Source organism: Sinocyclocheilus anshuiensis, unplaced genomic scaffold (genome assembly GCF_001515605.1).
Source record: "Sinocyclocheilus anshuiensis isolate Anshui unplaced genomic scaffold, SAMN03320099.WGS_v1.1 scaffold682, whole genome shotgun sequence".
Classification (NCBI taxonomy): Eukaryota; Metazoa; Chordata; class Actinopteri; order Cypriniformes; family Cyprinidae; genus Sinocyclocheilus; species Sinocyclocheilus anshuiensis.
Genome location: NW_015547682.1, coordinates 182468 through 197337, shown reverse-complemented (window position 1 = coordinate 197337; position 14870 = coordinate 182468). Strand labels below are relative to the sequence as shown.

At 41.4% G+C, this 14870-nt stretch overlaps 2 protein-coding genes across 2 annotated transcripts in view; one reads left to right on the top strand and one right to left on the bottom strand.

Moving 5' to 3' along the window:
* Nucleotides 1-14870, top strand: part of LOC107703103 (peripheral plasma membrane protein CASK-like) — a 65708-nt gene that overhangs the window by 18758 nt on the left and 32080 nt on the right. The window contains exons 3-5 of the mRNA XM_016505626.1: nt 1103-1208; nt 8359-8436; nt 8514-8586. Coding sequence (XP_016361112.1) covers nt 1103-1208; nt 8359-8436; nt 8514-8586 — 257 coding nt within the window. The remainder of the gene's footprint in view (nt 1-1102; nt 1209-8358; nt 8437-8513; nt 8587-14870) is intronic.
* gpr34a (G protein-coupled receptor 34a) lies at nt 11012-14503 on the bottom strand. The gene is made up of 2 exons (XM_016505639.1): nt 14398-14503; nt 11012-12267 (listed from the first exon to the last, which is right to left on the bottom strand). Exon 2 carries the CDS (start codon nt 12178-12180, stop codon nt 11020-11022), a length of 1161 nt encoding a protein of 386 aa, XP_016361125.1. The 5' UTR covers nt 12181-12267; nt 14398-14503; the 3' UTR covers nt 11012-11019.

Below are 14870 nucleotides of genomic sequence, written 5' to 3'. Positions count from 1 at the left end.
ATGGCCGTCTGGTTTGGGTGAGAATCTGTGGAGCGTCTGGATTTCTACAGACTCCATGCGGCCTGGTCATGGATACCCGTGTCATGCCAAAAGGATTGTGGGTGACGTGTGTGATCAGAGGGTTTGGTTGTGTGTTGTTGCTGCCCGCTGGGCTGCCAGAGTTCCGGGCTTTGGCTTCATCCCTGAGCCATCTGTGAGCAAACAAACAGACACACATCAGACGAGGACGAGTGTTTTATCACTGAGAATATTTGTAAAAATACAAACAAATGGCCACTTCCTGCGGCTGAAGCCTTCAGTCACTGCGACTACATGAATGAACATGATGGTAAATCTCTCCATGAGGACGTGAGGGACTGAAGTTAACTGATCCAGACTCAATCCAACATCAAATGAAGATAAAGACGATATTTGCTTGTTTTCTACATCCATATCAACAGCTAGATTTCCTCGAAAGTAAGTATTTAGCTGTTATGTTTTTGCAGATCTGTTATTGAGAAAATGCGGAGACAGTGACGAGCGCTCCAATAAAGCATATAGTGATACTGCCCACCCTCGATCACATGACACAGCCGTTCCTCCAATCTGATTGGCTGACGACTGATATAAGTATATAATGGAATGTTTCTCTGTATTCAGACAAACCGATGCACAGCCATTCAGCCTGATAATATTTTTGTTGGTTGAACAAAAACTGGACAAAATAACTAGTAATGTTGAGTGTAAGTTACTCTTGAACTTCACTGAATAAAAGCATCATCACACTCACAGTCGCTGTTGTTCTGAACGGCTGGTTTATGATGTTGACTGTGATTTGAAGCTCCTCTGTGGAGACTGAAGACACGTCTGATGTTCAGACTCACTGCGCTGCACTTCATCACACACACACACACTCTCTCTCATTCATGAGTTCTGCTGAAGGCGCTGTGTGTGTGAATGAGATGCTCCACGGCACCCTCTGCTGGCGGCTCGTGTGATCTCAGTGACATCAGGCTCATGATCTCACATGTTCCTCTGTGCATCAGCGTTTATCTAGTCACGCTGATGCGTGTAACGTGTCATTAATGAATCCGTTAATGATCGTCTGTCTGTTCCTCCTCAGATCTGAAGCGGGAGGCGAGTATCTGTCACATGCTCAAACATCCTCACATCGTGGAGCTGCTGGAGACCTACAGCTCCGATGGGATGCTCTACATGGTCTTTGAGTTGTAAGTGTGTGTAAGATCTCACAAATACAACATGAGCCATATATTTAATATCACAATGATGCTATTCAATGAAATTACAATTTAATGGAAAAAGTGCAAATAATCATGTGCTAATGCCTTTTTTTGTACAATCCAGTGGATAAAATCTTTTATTTCATTTGAGTATTTTCTTTTTTCTTCTGAAACTTGGTTGACTTAAATCAAAAGATCATATCAAATTTAATGAATCAGTCTGATATCAGTGTTCAAACAGACTCGCATTAAACTAAGGACTCAGAATAGTTGAATTCACATTAGAAAGCACAGTTCAGACTACGTTCTAGTTTGATGAGACATTCGAAGCCATTGAATTCTAAATTTGAAGCAGATGAATTCTATATCAGTATATTCTATATTAATTAGATAAGTTGTGACGTTGCTCAGCAAATGTAAACCACTAGCTCAACTTTGCTTTGTGTTTAATAAACACCCACAAGTTCTTCCTCATCTTCATTATTTTAGAACGTGTATTTTGGTCTTTCTTCATCACTATCATGTGTAAATGCATTCACTGTATTATATATATGTATATCTGTATATACAATACAACTAATGCATTACAATATTGCGTTGCTCCATAAAAAATTAATTTATTACGTTACTTAGTTACTTTTTATGGAAAGTAATGCGTTACGTTGTAACACCAGCTATAATAAAACAACCAGAGTCACACAAAATCTGAGGGGGATCATCCACCAACTATATTTTAAAAATGTTTTCCTTTTTAACCCCAGTACAATATAAAACAACAGAAACACAGAAAAATACACCATTGAACCTGATCACATACAGACATGAAACCACACTACCTTATAACACCCTCCTTAAAGGAGTAGAGAATAACAGATGAACATTGTTGTTGAAGATCACAGTGGTTATTGTCCATATTAAGCATCCATTTCCCATTCCAGAACAAGTATCAAGGTATATCCCAAGAAAACGCAGTCCAAACGAATAATCAGGATGAAATAGTCCTTACTCTTTTCAACCTCATGGTTGATGGTTGGCACAGCCCATACATCCACAAAAGAAAACCCTCTGTATACAAACAAAATGAAATAATCAGACCAAACACGAAACATTACATATACACACTTCATCCAACAAAAACCAAAAACATCACTTACATTGAGCTGAAAGAACAATGATGTTCCTCAAAATAGGGCTCATACAATGGCTTGAACAAAGGTGAGCTCCTAGCCCTGCCAAAGCACATGGCTACCCTCTTACGCACTTCCTTATAAAGGGTGAGCTAGAATAGTTACCTTCCCCAACTTCCCCTCGTGCCAGGGAGGGGAACTACAAAAGAAACAGTGGTGACTGTTACACACCCCCCCTCTCAGTAGAAGGTGGAACCGTACCATAAAACCGTTCTAATTTTTCGACATGGTAAGTATCACAGTGATCAGGCTGATCTACCATTGCAACTACATAGTTTACTTTGTTGAGCTGCCTGATGATCTTTGCAGGACCTCTCCACTTTGCAGCTAACTTGGTCATAAATGCATTGTGAGCTTGTACCCACACTAAATCCCCTGGTTGGAAGGCCTCATGTCTCCTTCTTCGGTTGTAGTACGTTTCTTGACGGGTTTGAGCTCGTACAACATTTTCTCTAACTCTTTCCAACAGAGCTTGGGTGCGTTCAATTACATCATAAGCTTCTTTGTCCGGGTCAGGAGGTCGTTGTGCCAGACGTTCCAAAGGACCCTTGAGCTTACGCCCGAGTGCAATCTCAGCTGGAGTGTAGGCGGTGCTTTCTTGCCAAGCAGAGTTAATTGCAAAACGGAACTCGGAAATCCATCTGTCCCAGTGCCTATGATTCTCCTTGACAAATGAAGCAATCATGGTCTTGAGAGTTTTGTTAATTCTTTCAGTGAAGTTAGTCTGTGGGTGGTATGATGTGCTAAGTTTCTGGGTCACTCCCCATTTTTTACATGTGATGTTTATCAGTTGAGATGTAAATTGCGGACCACGATCTGAAACCAATTAGGCAGGTGTCCCCCAGTGAGTAAAGATTTCTCTTATGAGGATCTCAGCGATTAAAGGAGCTTTTGCTGATCTTAATGGGAATAGTTCAACCCACTTACTGCAATAGTCCACAATGACCAACAAATACTCATTCTGTTTAAGACTTTTTGGGAATGGCCCCATCAAGTCAATACCAAGCATGTAACCAGGCTCTACAACTGGAGTGGATTGCAAATGACCTGACAACTTGGTTATTCGAGGCTTGTATTGCTGGCATATTTGGCATTGTTTACAATAACCCCAAGTGTCTTTACGAATCGTTGGCCAATACACCACATTGAGTAATCGGCGCAGAGTCTTCATTCGGCCCAAATGCCCGCTCAAGGGATTATCGTGGGCATATTGCAAAAACTGCTGCCTTAGAGGAGTTGGTACAACTACTTGTAAGGTCTGATACTCATGGGAATTGGGTATGCATCTAAACAGATAGCCATTACATATGGTATAATGAATATGGTTGGGGTCTACAGGTTTAGTTTTAGCAGCATCCCACAGAGATTCAAGTGATGCATCAGCCTTTTGATGCTCTCCGATCTCTTCCCAATTGACAGGTAAGTTGCCTCCCATTTCCTTGGCTTGGTACATTGCCATTTGAGCAGAAGACTGTTCTTCAGCAATACTACGAGACAAAGTGTCAGGTACAATATTGCACTTTCCTTTACGGTGAAGTACAATAAAATCAAAGCCTTGCAGACGGATGGCCCACCTTGTAAGACGAGAGGTTGGTCGGGGATGATTAAACACCCAAGTAAGTGCAGAATTATCAGTGACTACTTCAAAATGTCGACCCTCTAGATATTGTCGCCATTTTTCCACAGCCCACACTACAGCAAGGCATTCCTTTTCAGCTGCAGCATATGATTTTTCAGCACCTTGTAATAGGCGAGATGCATAAGCTATTACATGTTCTCCTTCACTGTTTTTCTGAGTTAAGACGGCTCCCAAGCCTGTGTCGCTTGCGTCTGTTTGCACCGTGAAAGTTTGGTTGAAGTCTGGGGGCATTGACACTGGAGCTTTTTTCAAAGCCTCTTTTAAGTCTTCAAAGGACTGTTGACATTCAGGAGTCCAAGCCCAAGATACATTCTTCTTTTTAAGTTCATGTAGAGGGGCTGCACGCTCTGAGAATCGAGGAATGAATCGATGATACCACCCAGCAAGACCCAAAAATCGTTGCACTTCTTTCACATTCTTGGGGGGTGGAACTTTACTAACAGCATCAACCTTGGTTGTCTCAGTTCTGATTCCTTCCCCAGAAATGACATGTCCCAGAAAGGAAAGTGATCTTTTGAGGAAGCTGCACTTCTCTAAGTTAAGGGTCAAACCTGCAGACTCTAGCTTCACAAAAACCTGTTTAAGGTTTTGGAGATGTTCCTGAAGATCTTTGGAGTAAATCACTATATCATCAATATAGACGAAACAACACTGACCGATTAAGTCTTGTAACACTGTAAACATCAACCTTTGAAAAGTGGCAGCGGCATTGTTTTAGGCCAAACGGTAAACGAAGAAACTCATATTGACCTTTCTTGGTTATAAAAGCTGTCTTCTGGATGCTGCAGTCATCCATACTGACCTGCCAATACCCACTACGAAGATCCAAAGTGCTAAAGACGCTTGCTCCATACATGGATTTGAGAATATCCTGGATCTGAGGCATAGGAAATCCATCTAGGTGGGTTTTAGCATTCAAAGCTCTGTAATCCGCACAGAACCTCATGCTACCGTCCTTTTTTGGTACTAAAACCACAGGAGAAGCCCACGGAGACGTGGATGGTCTTACAATCCCTCTTGCTAACATAGATGCTACTTCATCATCAATGAATTGCTGTTTACTCACTGGCACAGGATATGCCTTCTTTCTTACAGGCATTGGATCGGTAGTAACAATCTGATGTTTAATAACCCCTGTGTGCCCTAGTTCGTCCGTGCACACCGTTGGCCAGTTTATCAGCAGACCTTCAAGTTGTTTCTTTTCGGCTCTGGATGCATCAGCGTGCATTGCCAACTCCTTAATTCCTGTTACTGTGGAGCTAGATGTTTGAGCAAGAGGTAAGGCAAGATAACGGTTAACCAGGTCCAAGGTAGGAAGACAATGAAAAGATCTTGAAACAGTTTCTTCCTCAGGCAAAGAATATGTGTTAGCACCAAAATCTAGCCTTATTCCTGAAGTAACAAGAAATTCAAGCCCCAAAACCATGGGAAATGTCAAGTCTTGGTCTTTCATGACAAACAATGTTAAAGGATAATCATACCCATGCAAAGAGCAGCTCCATGTGACTTTACCCAATGCTGACTGAGCTTGGCCGTTGGCGAGAATAAAAGTTTGCCAGGTTTCGGTTGCTGACTTTAGCTTTCTCCACAAAGATTCTTTTATCAAAGAAAAAGTGCTTCCTGTGTCAAGTATAGCCTTACACTGTTGACTCTTGATTGATACAGATAAGGTTAAAGGTCCAGCTTGTTTTTCACCTCTTTCTGCATGAACAGCAATGGGATGGCCTTGTGTTCGGCCATGTTTTGGTCTATTCATTCCATTACCCCTTGGAGCTTGTTCAGCCTGTCGCTGCCTCCAAAAAGCTCTTTCTTCTGCCATATCACGTTCCACCAGTGTACCTACTTTAACTAGCTCATCCACCGATGTCACAGTTCCCCTTAAGATACTGGCAACCCTTGGATTACAATTCCGCAAAGTGGCTTGTAATATCTCCTTTTCTGTCATAGTGGGTTTCAGTCTCAAACACAAAGCTCTGTACTGAAAGGCAAAGGTTCTAATGCTTTCATCTACCCTTTATTTTCATTCACAAATTCTCCTTTCCGCCTCAACTTCATGATCTTCCGAGAGGAATGACTGCAAAAAAATCCATGATTTTACCTGAGCTTTAACAGCTACCCACCAGTCTTTAGCAGTATGGGTTAAAACTGATGGAAGTGATGCTAATATTTCACTGTCACTCACTGGCCAAACAGCTCAATATTCCTCACATTTCTCCAAATAGTCAATAGGATCTTCCCCTTCCATGCTTCCAAACCTTGGAAATTCAAGTTTGATCGCAGCTTTATTGGGAAAAGAATGAAAGCAGCTACCAGACGTCGGGACAGCCGATGCTGTTGAAGCCAGGTGTGTCACCGGAGTGGATATAGCTACAGGAGTTGGCTGAATCAAAGATTTCAACTTGGCATCTCTTCTTTTCAAACAATTCATTATGGCTTCACCCAGTTGCTTTATGCTGGACTCACATTTCTGTTTCACCAGGTTACTCTCTTTTTTAACAATTCTAGCCAACTTCTCATCAATTTCAGTTCCTTGCCGCTTCTGCATTTGTTTTAGACTTTCTTGTTGTTTATCTAGATCTTGTATTTGACACTGTAAATCACTTAATTGACTACTTATGGGTTGAATGGCTCTCTAGACAATCAATTCTGTGTCTTTAACATATTTTGCAGAATCAGTTTCTAACATATCTAACCTAACCTCTAGACGATGGACCTTTGAGGCTATAGCCAAACTAATAAGACTCTCTTCATCTTCATCTACAGGAGGAGGAGGTGGTGGTGGTGGCAAAAGTTCTAATTCTCCTTCATCACAAATTTCTGCTTCATTATCTGATTCTAGATACAGACTACCCAGTGACTAAGTTCTTGTAATGGCTCACGTCGAGTGACAAAGGGGCCGGCTGTAAAATCTGAATCTATGCTCAGTACGGACCCATCTTCTACTTCATCATTAAATGTGGCCATTTTATATTTTCTGGAGAGGGGGACAACAATCTGTACTCATTAAGATTACATTTGCAAAAAAATAAAATAAAATAACATTCACAAAACATAATTCAAAGGTATCCCCATAACACATAAGTACCCTGTGAATAAAGACAAGGACACTTTTGATAAATGACCACACCGATTTTGCCAAGGTAAAAATGGATTAAGTCAAGGAGGGCCCTGTTCGGGCGCCAATTTATGTAACACCAGCTATAATAAAACAACCAGAGTCACACAAAATCTGAGGGGGATCATCCACCAACTATATTTTAACGTTTTTTTCCTTTTTAACCCCAGTACAATATAAAACAACAGAAACACAGAAAAATACACCATTGAACCTGATCACATACAGACATGAAACCACACTACCTTATAACACCCTCCTTAAAGGAATAGAGAATCACAGATGAACATTGTTGTTGAAGATCACAGTGGTTATTGTCCATATTAAGCATCCATTTCCCATTCCAGAACAAGTATCAAGGTATATCCCAAGAAAACGCAGTCCAAACGAATAATCAGGATGAAATAGTCCTTACTCTTTTCAACCTCATGGTTGATGGTTGGCCCAGCCCATACACCCACAAAAGAAAACCCTCTGTATACAAACAAAATTAAATAATCAGACCAAACACGAAACATTACATATACACACTTCATCCAACAAAAACCAAAAACATCACTTACATTGAGCTGAAAGAACAATGATGTTCCTCAAAATAGGGCTCATACAATGGCTTGAACAAAGGTGAGCTCCTAGCCCTGCCAAAGCACATGGCTACCCTCTTACGCACTTCCTTATAAAGGTTGAGCTAGAATAGTTACCTTCCCCAACTCCCCCTAGTGCCAGGGAGGGGAACTACAAAAGAAACAGTGGTGACTGTTACAACGTTACTTTTGCGTTACTTTTTAAATCTGGACAGGGCTTGCTTTGTTTTTAAAATAAAAAAAGTTATATTTTTGGCAAATATAAAAGCCTTTTCAAACCAAAAGTGACATGAATAAGCCTCAGGCTGAAGGGAAAGTAAATTTACGTCCGTACAGTAGAATGCAGAAGAAGAAATTCAACACACTTCCGCAATAAAAAAAGACACAAATGTTTGTCTAGAGTAATTTTGGCTTATTAGTATGGTTGAACTGGATCAGAAGCAAAGACATTGTTTAATATAATGGGTTTAAATACATAAAGGATATTTGTGTTGTTTAACATTTAATTATTGCAGGTTTTGATATATATATATATATATATATATATATATATATATATATATATATGTATATGTTTATAGTGTGTGTGTAACAGTCGTGTGTCTGTGTGCAGTATGGATGGAGCCGATCTGTGCTTCGAGATCGTGAAGAGGGCTGATGCTGGCTTTGTCTACAGCGAGGCGGTGGCCAGGTGAGAATCACTAACTGTTCACCTCACACACGGTCAGTCAAGATTTTGCTCAATCTGTGTGTTATTTGTGTTCTCAGTCACTACATGCGGCAGATACTTGAAGCTCTGCGCTACTGCCACGATAACAACGTCATACACAGAGACGTCAAGGTAAGACTCGTCTGCATCTCTGATTGATTATTCCTCACTAACCCTAACATGTTCATCTTCAACATCTTTAAAGAGTATTTCGTGCACAAATCATTAACCCGCCCTCATGATGTTCGAACACCATGCGATGTCGCTCTCAAGAACACTTAAAGCTTATGTGACGACTCGGGGTCTTGTTGGGTAGATGGACGATTCTTTTGTGAATGGTGTCATTGCACACACCAGCTTCCATGTCTTGTGTCCTTTAAAAGGAGCTGTTTTCCACTCTTTGGGCTGCATTTGTGTTTGTGTACTTTGTGGTTGTACTTGTCTTTCCTGCACCTACACCATTGCTAAAGCACGTTACACTCCATGCATGCACTTTACTCTACATTACTGCTCTTACTGATGACTACATTAGCACACGTCTGTTTTATTTTCTGTTTTGTTAATAAAGTGTCCATTTCTTTCTTGTATTTTTTGAGCCATGGGCCACAGCAGTTATCAATAAGAGTGTCAAAAGCACAATATGTAAGATTTTTGTAATAAAATATCCAAGAACTACTTGCACAGTGTGATATATTTCATGCAGTTGTATACTTGTGTTATACCAAAAGTTCCCAAGGATGAGGTGATGCATAAATCTCAATTTAAAAAAATTGACACTTAAGACTGGTTTTTGTGCTCCAGGGTCACAAATACTTATGTACAGTTAAACTAAATCCATTACAGCTGTCGTGAATAAAATGAAAATGAAAAGTGTTGACCGCAGCATTACATTTAGGTCTGCTAAATGTTGCGCCATGATTTTTTACAATGCATTTTACCGTGTTTCGCATCACATGAGTCTGTTGAGCTTACGAATGCAATGGACAATCAGAGGCATTCAGATTAGTTTTTTTTTTGCTCGTTGACTGAATTCAGCTCTCACGTGAATTCTCTCATCATAAACAACAAAGTGCAGATGTACGTATGATGTAAGAGATTCATTCATCAGTGTATAGACCGCTTTACTGATTATAAGGGGAGTTTTTTGAGAGTGCTTAAACTCACGTTAGACTGAAGTCAGTCATAATGTTCTTTGCTCGCTTTCTCTGTATAATTTAATTTACAGGTAATAAACAAATTAATTCATTACCTCATCTGTGAACATCCTCCTTTATAGCGACATCAAGCTTCGCCTTTGTTATTGTTTTGAAAATGCGACCTCTAGTGGCGAAAACTTGCATATTGTGCCTTTAACACACTGTAAACACTGTAAATATGGCTTTTTATTCCCCTGTTTATTATACTCTTAAAAAGGACATTTATGCATTTGGCATACACTTTCATTCAAGGTGTGCATGTTATGAGTTCACTGGGAATCAGATCTTTGACTGGTGTTACTCTACAGTCTGAGCTACATGAATTTAAAAACGGTAGAAAAGTCAGTCATGTCAAGATGATCTGCACCAGCTTGTGGCACCAGTTTCTTTTGCACAGCTCTGTTTTTATAAAGGTAACAGTCCTCTGTAACGTGATGAAACGTGTAATAGGAGGTGCAGTAACTCTTTCATGTGTAAGTCAGTGTCAATATACAAAATACACTATATTGACAAACGTATTGGGACACCCCTTCTAATGAACAGGTTTGACTACTTTAATACTGAAGTGCAAATCTTAATGTTTAAGCATATAATGATATTCTAGGGGAACTGTGTGCTTCTAATTTTATAGCAACAGTTTGGACAAACACCAGTGACTTGTACATATGGCTACAGTCATTTTAGACGCTTCCAAAACTGTTGCAACAGAGATGGAAATACCATTTTTAGATACATGAATTATGTTTCCATCTTTGTTGCCAAAGTTGTGAAAGTGCCTTCTTCTGTTCTAAAGAAGGGGGTGTCCCAGTTCTTTTGTCCATATAGTGTATGTACAAGTCATTGGTGTTTGGTGATGAGTATTTTTCTCAAGGTCTGCATTTAAAGTCACACCAGACCAGTCAAGTTCTTCCACACTGACTCAATTATTTCTTTTTGAACCTTGCCTTATACACAGATACACTGTCATGTTAGAATAGAAAAGGGTCCTGTCCAAACTGCTGCTATAAAATTAGAAGCACACAATTCCCTAGAATATCATTATATGCTTAAACATTTGTACTCATGGAAGTTACTAAAGTAATCATTAGAAGGGGGGGTCCCAATACTTTTGTCCATATAGTGTACATGAGCTTGAGTTCAGTGAGAGTTGTGTCTGATAGATTGAAAATCTCAAAGCAGATGTGTGGTGATCTCCTGCGGTTGTGGTGTCCAGCCATATATCACCCTCACAGGCTCGCAGAAGCGATGTCTCAAGAACTTTCCCATGCAGACTTTTCGAGCTAGTCATCATTTCATACCAGTGAGTCGCTTCCCGTAAACTTTCACAGGCCAGTATGTGGGTCAAAGGTGAAACTCTATCATCTCACGATCAGCTCGACAGTGCCGTGATCTGCGGACAGGACTCTCGGTCGTTGGGTTTGGCGCGGAGACTCGGTGTAATGAGTCCCAGGCTGCCTCTGGATGTGTCCAGCACCGGAGCATTGGAAGTGTGGGACACCGAAGTCCTCCGGAACTCCGTGGTCGAGCTGTTGGTCACTGCGGGTTCATGGTGCAAACGCAGGAATTGCGACAAGGCCCGAATGGTGGCTTTGCGCACCGAACCCGAGAGCATGAAGTACATGATGGGATCCAAGCAGCTGTTGAGAGCCGAGAACAGCAGCATGAGCTCGTTGGTGAGATCCATGAGCCGCTGCGTCTCACAGCTAACATCTCGGAGCTGCGAAGCTACATAGAAGCCCCTGAAGGTGTGATACGGCACGAAGCAGATGGTGAAGAGGAGCAGAACCACGAAGGATTTCCTAGCGGTGCGGGCGTAGCGCAAGGCATTGGGCATGTCTGGTTTGTCCCGCGATGCTTGCAGAAGTCTGCGTGCGATCCGTCCGTATGAAACCAGCAGCACCGCAAACACCAGCCAGAACACCGCCACCATGAACAGATTAAAGTAGGCTTTGCCTCTAGCGTGCTTTCTCTGCTTGTACTGGAAACACTTCCCCGGCTCCTCGTTGCCCTCGGCCAGCGCGATCATAGGCACCACCATCACCAGAGAGCCGCTCCACAGCAGAACGCAGGTCACCAGACTCCAGCGGCTGCCCCTGAGCCAGCGCGGCCCGCAGCCCCTCTGAGAGCCCCGCACGCCGATGATCTTCAGATAGCGGTCCAGACTGATCAGACCCATCAGGGTGATGCTGACGTACATGTTCATGTAGAACAGGTTGCCCACCGCCTTGCACATGCGTGGCCCCAGAGACCACACGTTCCCCTGAGCGTGGTACAGCACACGGAAGGGAAGACACGCCAGCAGAACCAGGTCCGCCAGCGCCACATTGATCAGGAAGACGCGCACGGAGTTTCTGCGCGAGTGCAGGAAGAAGAAGACCCACAGAGCCAGCAGGTTTCCTGCCAGACCGAACAGAAAGATGAGCGAGTAGAGCACCGCCAGCGGGAGCCGCAGGTTCTCCTCCTCCAGAGGACACGAGCGGTTGCTGAAGGTGTGGTTGGTGAAGCGGTCAGTCGGCCAGACGGTGCTCATCGTGTTCGGCAGGATGCTTGTGTTTTTATCTCCTTGTTAGCGATCGGGGTGAAGTTCACTGGAGGCTTTCCGCTTGAGTCTTCAGCTCTGGGGGGAGAAACAGCGAGTCAGACATGTTTTAAAGGATAAGTTCACTTCCAGAATATGAAAATTTCCTGATCATTTACTCCTACATGGTCATGTCTTTCTTTTTTCAGTCGCAAAGAAATTAAGTTTTTTGAGGAAAACATTCCAGGATTTTTCTCCATATAGTGGACTTCAATGGTGGCCAGTGAATTGAACGTCTAAAATGCTTCAATGTTTCAATCAAAGAGCTCTACACGACCCCAGCCGAGGAATAAGGGTCTTATCTAGTGAAACCATCAGCCATTTTCTGAAAAACAATTATATTTATACACTTTTTAACCACATAATGCTTGGCTTGGTCTAGCTCTGCGATGCGTGTCTTTATTAGCTGATGTTGGAAAAGTCACGTGTGACGTAGCACAGTGATGAACAACAATAAAACAACTATGTCGGATTATTTTAAAGTTGGAGGAGAAAATGAGATGGAGTTTTTAAACGAAGTACAAAGATGAAGAACTTAACCCACAGACCTGTGTGACCTTTCCAACATCAGTTCATAAAGACGCACATCGCAGAGCTAGAGCAAGCCGAGCATTTGTGGTTAAAAAGTGTATAAATATAATTGTTTTTCAGAAAATGACCGATGGTTTGGCTAGATAAGACCCTTATTCCTCGGCTGGGGTTGAGTAGAGCTCTTTGAAGCTGCATTAAAACAGCATTTTTGGCCACCATTTGAAGTCCACCATATGGACAAAAATCCTGGAATGTTTTCCTCAAAAACTGAATTTCTTTGCAACTGAAGAAAGAAAGACATGAACGTCTTGGATGACACGGGGGTGAGTAAATTATCAGTAAATTTTATTCCGGAAGTGAACTAATCCTTTAAGGCTGGAATACTCTACACGACTTCTAAAATCTGAACAGATTTTTAAAACACTAGGCATCATACATTAACCGAATTTGTAAATAGTGACAGAGGAAAACTGGCCGTCATACACTACGTGATTTTCTTTGGAATCTGTCAACTCAAATCTGCAGACTGGCTTTCGTCAACTTCTCCAGATGGAAAAATCAGGGCAAAAATCGTGTAGTGTATTCCAGGCTTTAATTTACTGTGCTGAACAACGGGAAAATTCAGTCTCAGCCCAATGAAAATGAAACGAGAGAATGCTCTGGCTCCGAATGCCCGGCGTGAGGAGTGTAAATCACGGCCCACAAACACACCTCCAGGAGCCTCGTCTCGATTCAATTCTCTATTCCTTCTTTCCGGATCATTTTATCTTTGTTAAATTATTTAAGGATTGCATCTTTGGTGAATGTGTGTTTTGAGTCTGTGGGAGGTTGATTCTACAGCTGCGCTGCTCTCTGCTTTCTCTTCTCATAACCTTCATAACCTAGAGCCATAATGATATTTCATACATATACCGCGTACTCTGCACACTGCATATATATACTTGTATAAGTATATTTTGCACAGTGAAAATAAAGTTGAATCTAATCCCATCTGATTTACAGCTGGAGATTACATCATTACCAGGACACTTGATTCACTAACCAGCACTTTTTCTGTGCACTTTGTGCTATTTTTGGTGTCATGAGCTAACTTGATTTGTTTTTCTCGTAAAACACTTCTGCTTATATTATTGTTAACCATATGTTGCTCTGAATGAAGCCGTTTGCTAAATGAACAAATGTACAGGAAGAAATTTCTTTCACGTGTTTTGTATGTTTTTGTAATGTATTTGTAATGCAGTGGATTTCATTTGAATAATTATTTGATTTTTGGGCTGTAAATAGTCAAATAATTTTTTTTTTTTTAATTTTATTTAAACATAATTCTGCATGTCTAAAAACTGCTGACCTTTCAGAAATTATTTTATGACATTTCACGCGTACGTTCATGAGGACCTTCATCAATGCATGCTAAAAAAAAATTTTTTATATACATTTAGCATATTTAGAGTTATTTAAACTTTTTTCTTTAAATGTGATCCTCTGCCCAAGTGACCTGCATATTTTCTGACACTAGTATGAAGTCTATTTATTCATGCACACACATTTCTGTTTTCAGATTTTTCTATCATCGTCTGTAGAATGACTCGCACACGCACTTTGATCTCGGACACACACAGATGCATAAATTCTACTCACAGTTTTGCATGTTAATTCCTTCAGTTGCACAAAGCGCTGCAGCTGCACATTTATCCATTTAGACGGAACACAAAGGTTTTGGTCTTTCTGTCAGATCCTCTTTCTTTCCTCCCCGAGCGTCTGATGTGTTTCTGCTTCCCTTCTAAACGCTCAGAAGCGTCTGTCGCTCTCTCGCCTCTCTCTCTCTCTGTCTCAGTGTTTGACTCTTGAGCACACAGAGATGTTGGTGTGTGTTCAATCTGCTGACGGTTGTCTCAGCTCCACACGAGTGGGCTGTAGAATCCACCAAAGAGCAAAAAACGTAATTCTTGAAATTCGTTTGCTATGTGACGAAATAAAAGCATTACATGTCCTCTTCGCATCTCATTCTCACACAATCTCATGTAGTGAGGGTGATATTAGAACACATGTGGCTTTATGTAGGACACACATTCAGTGGTTTCATATGTATGTGTGTGTGTGTGTGTGTGTGT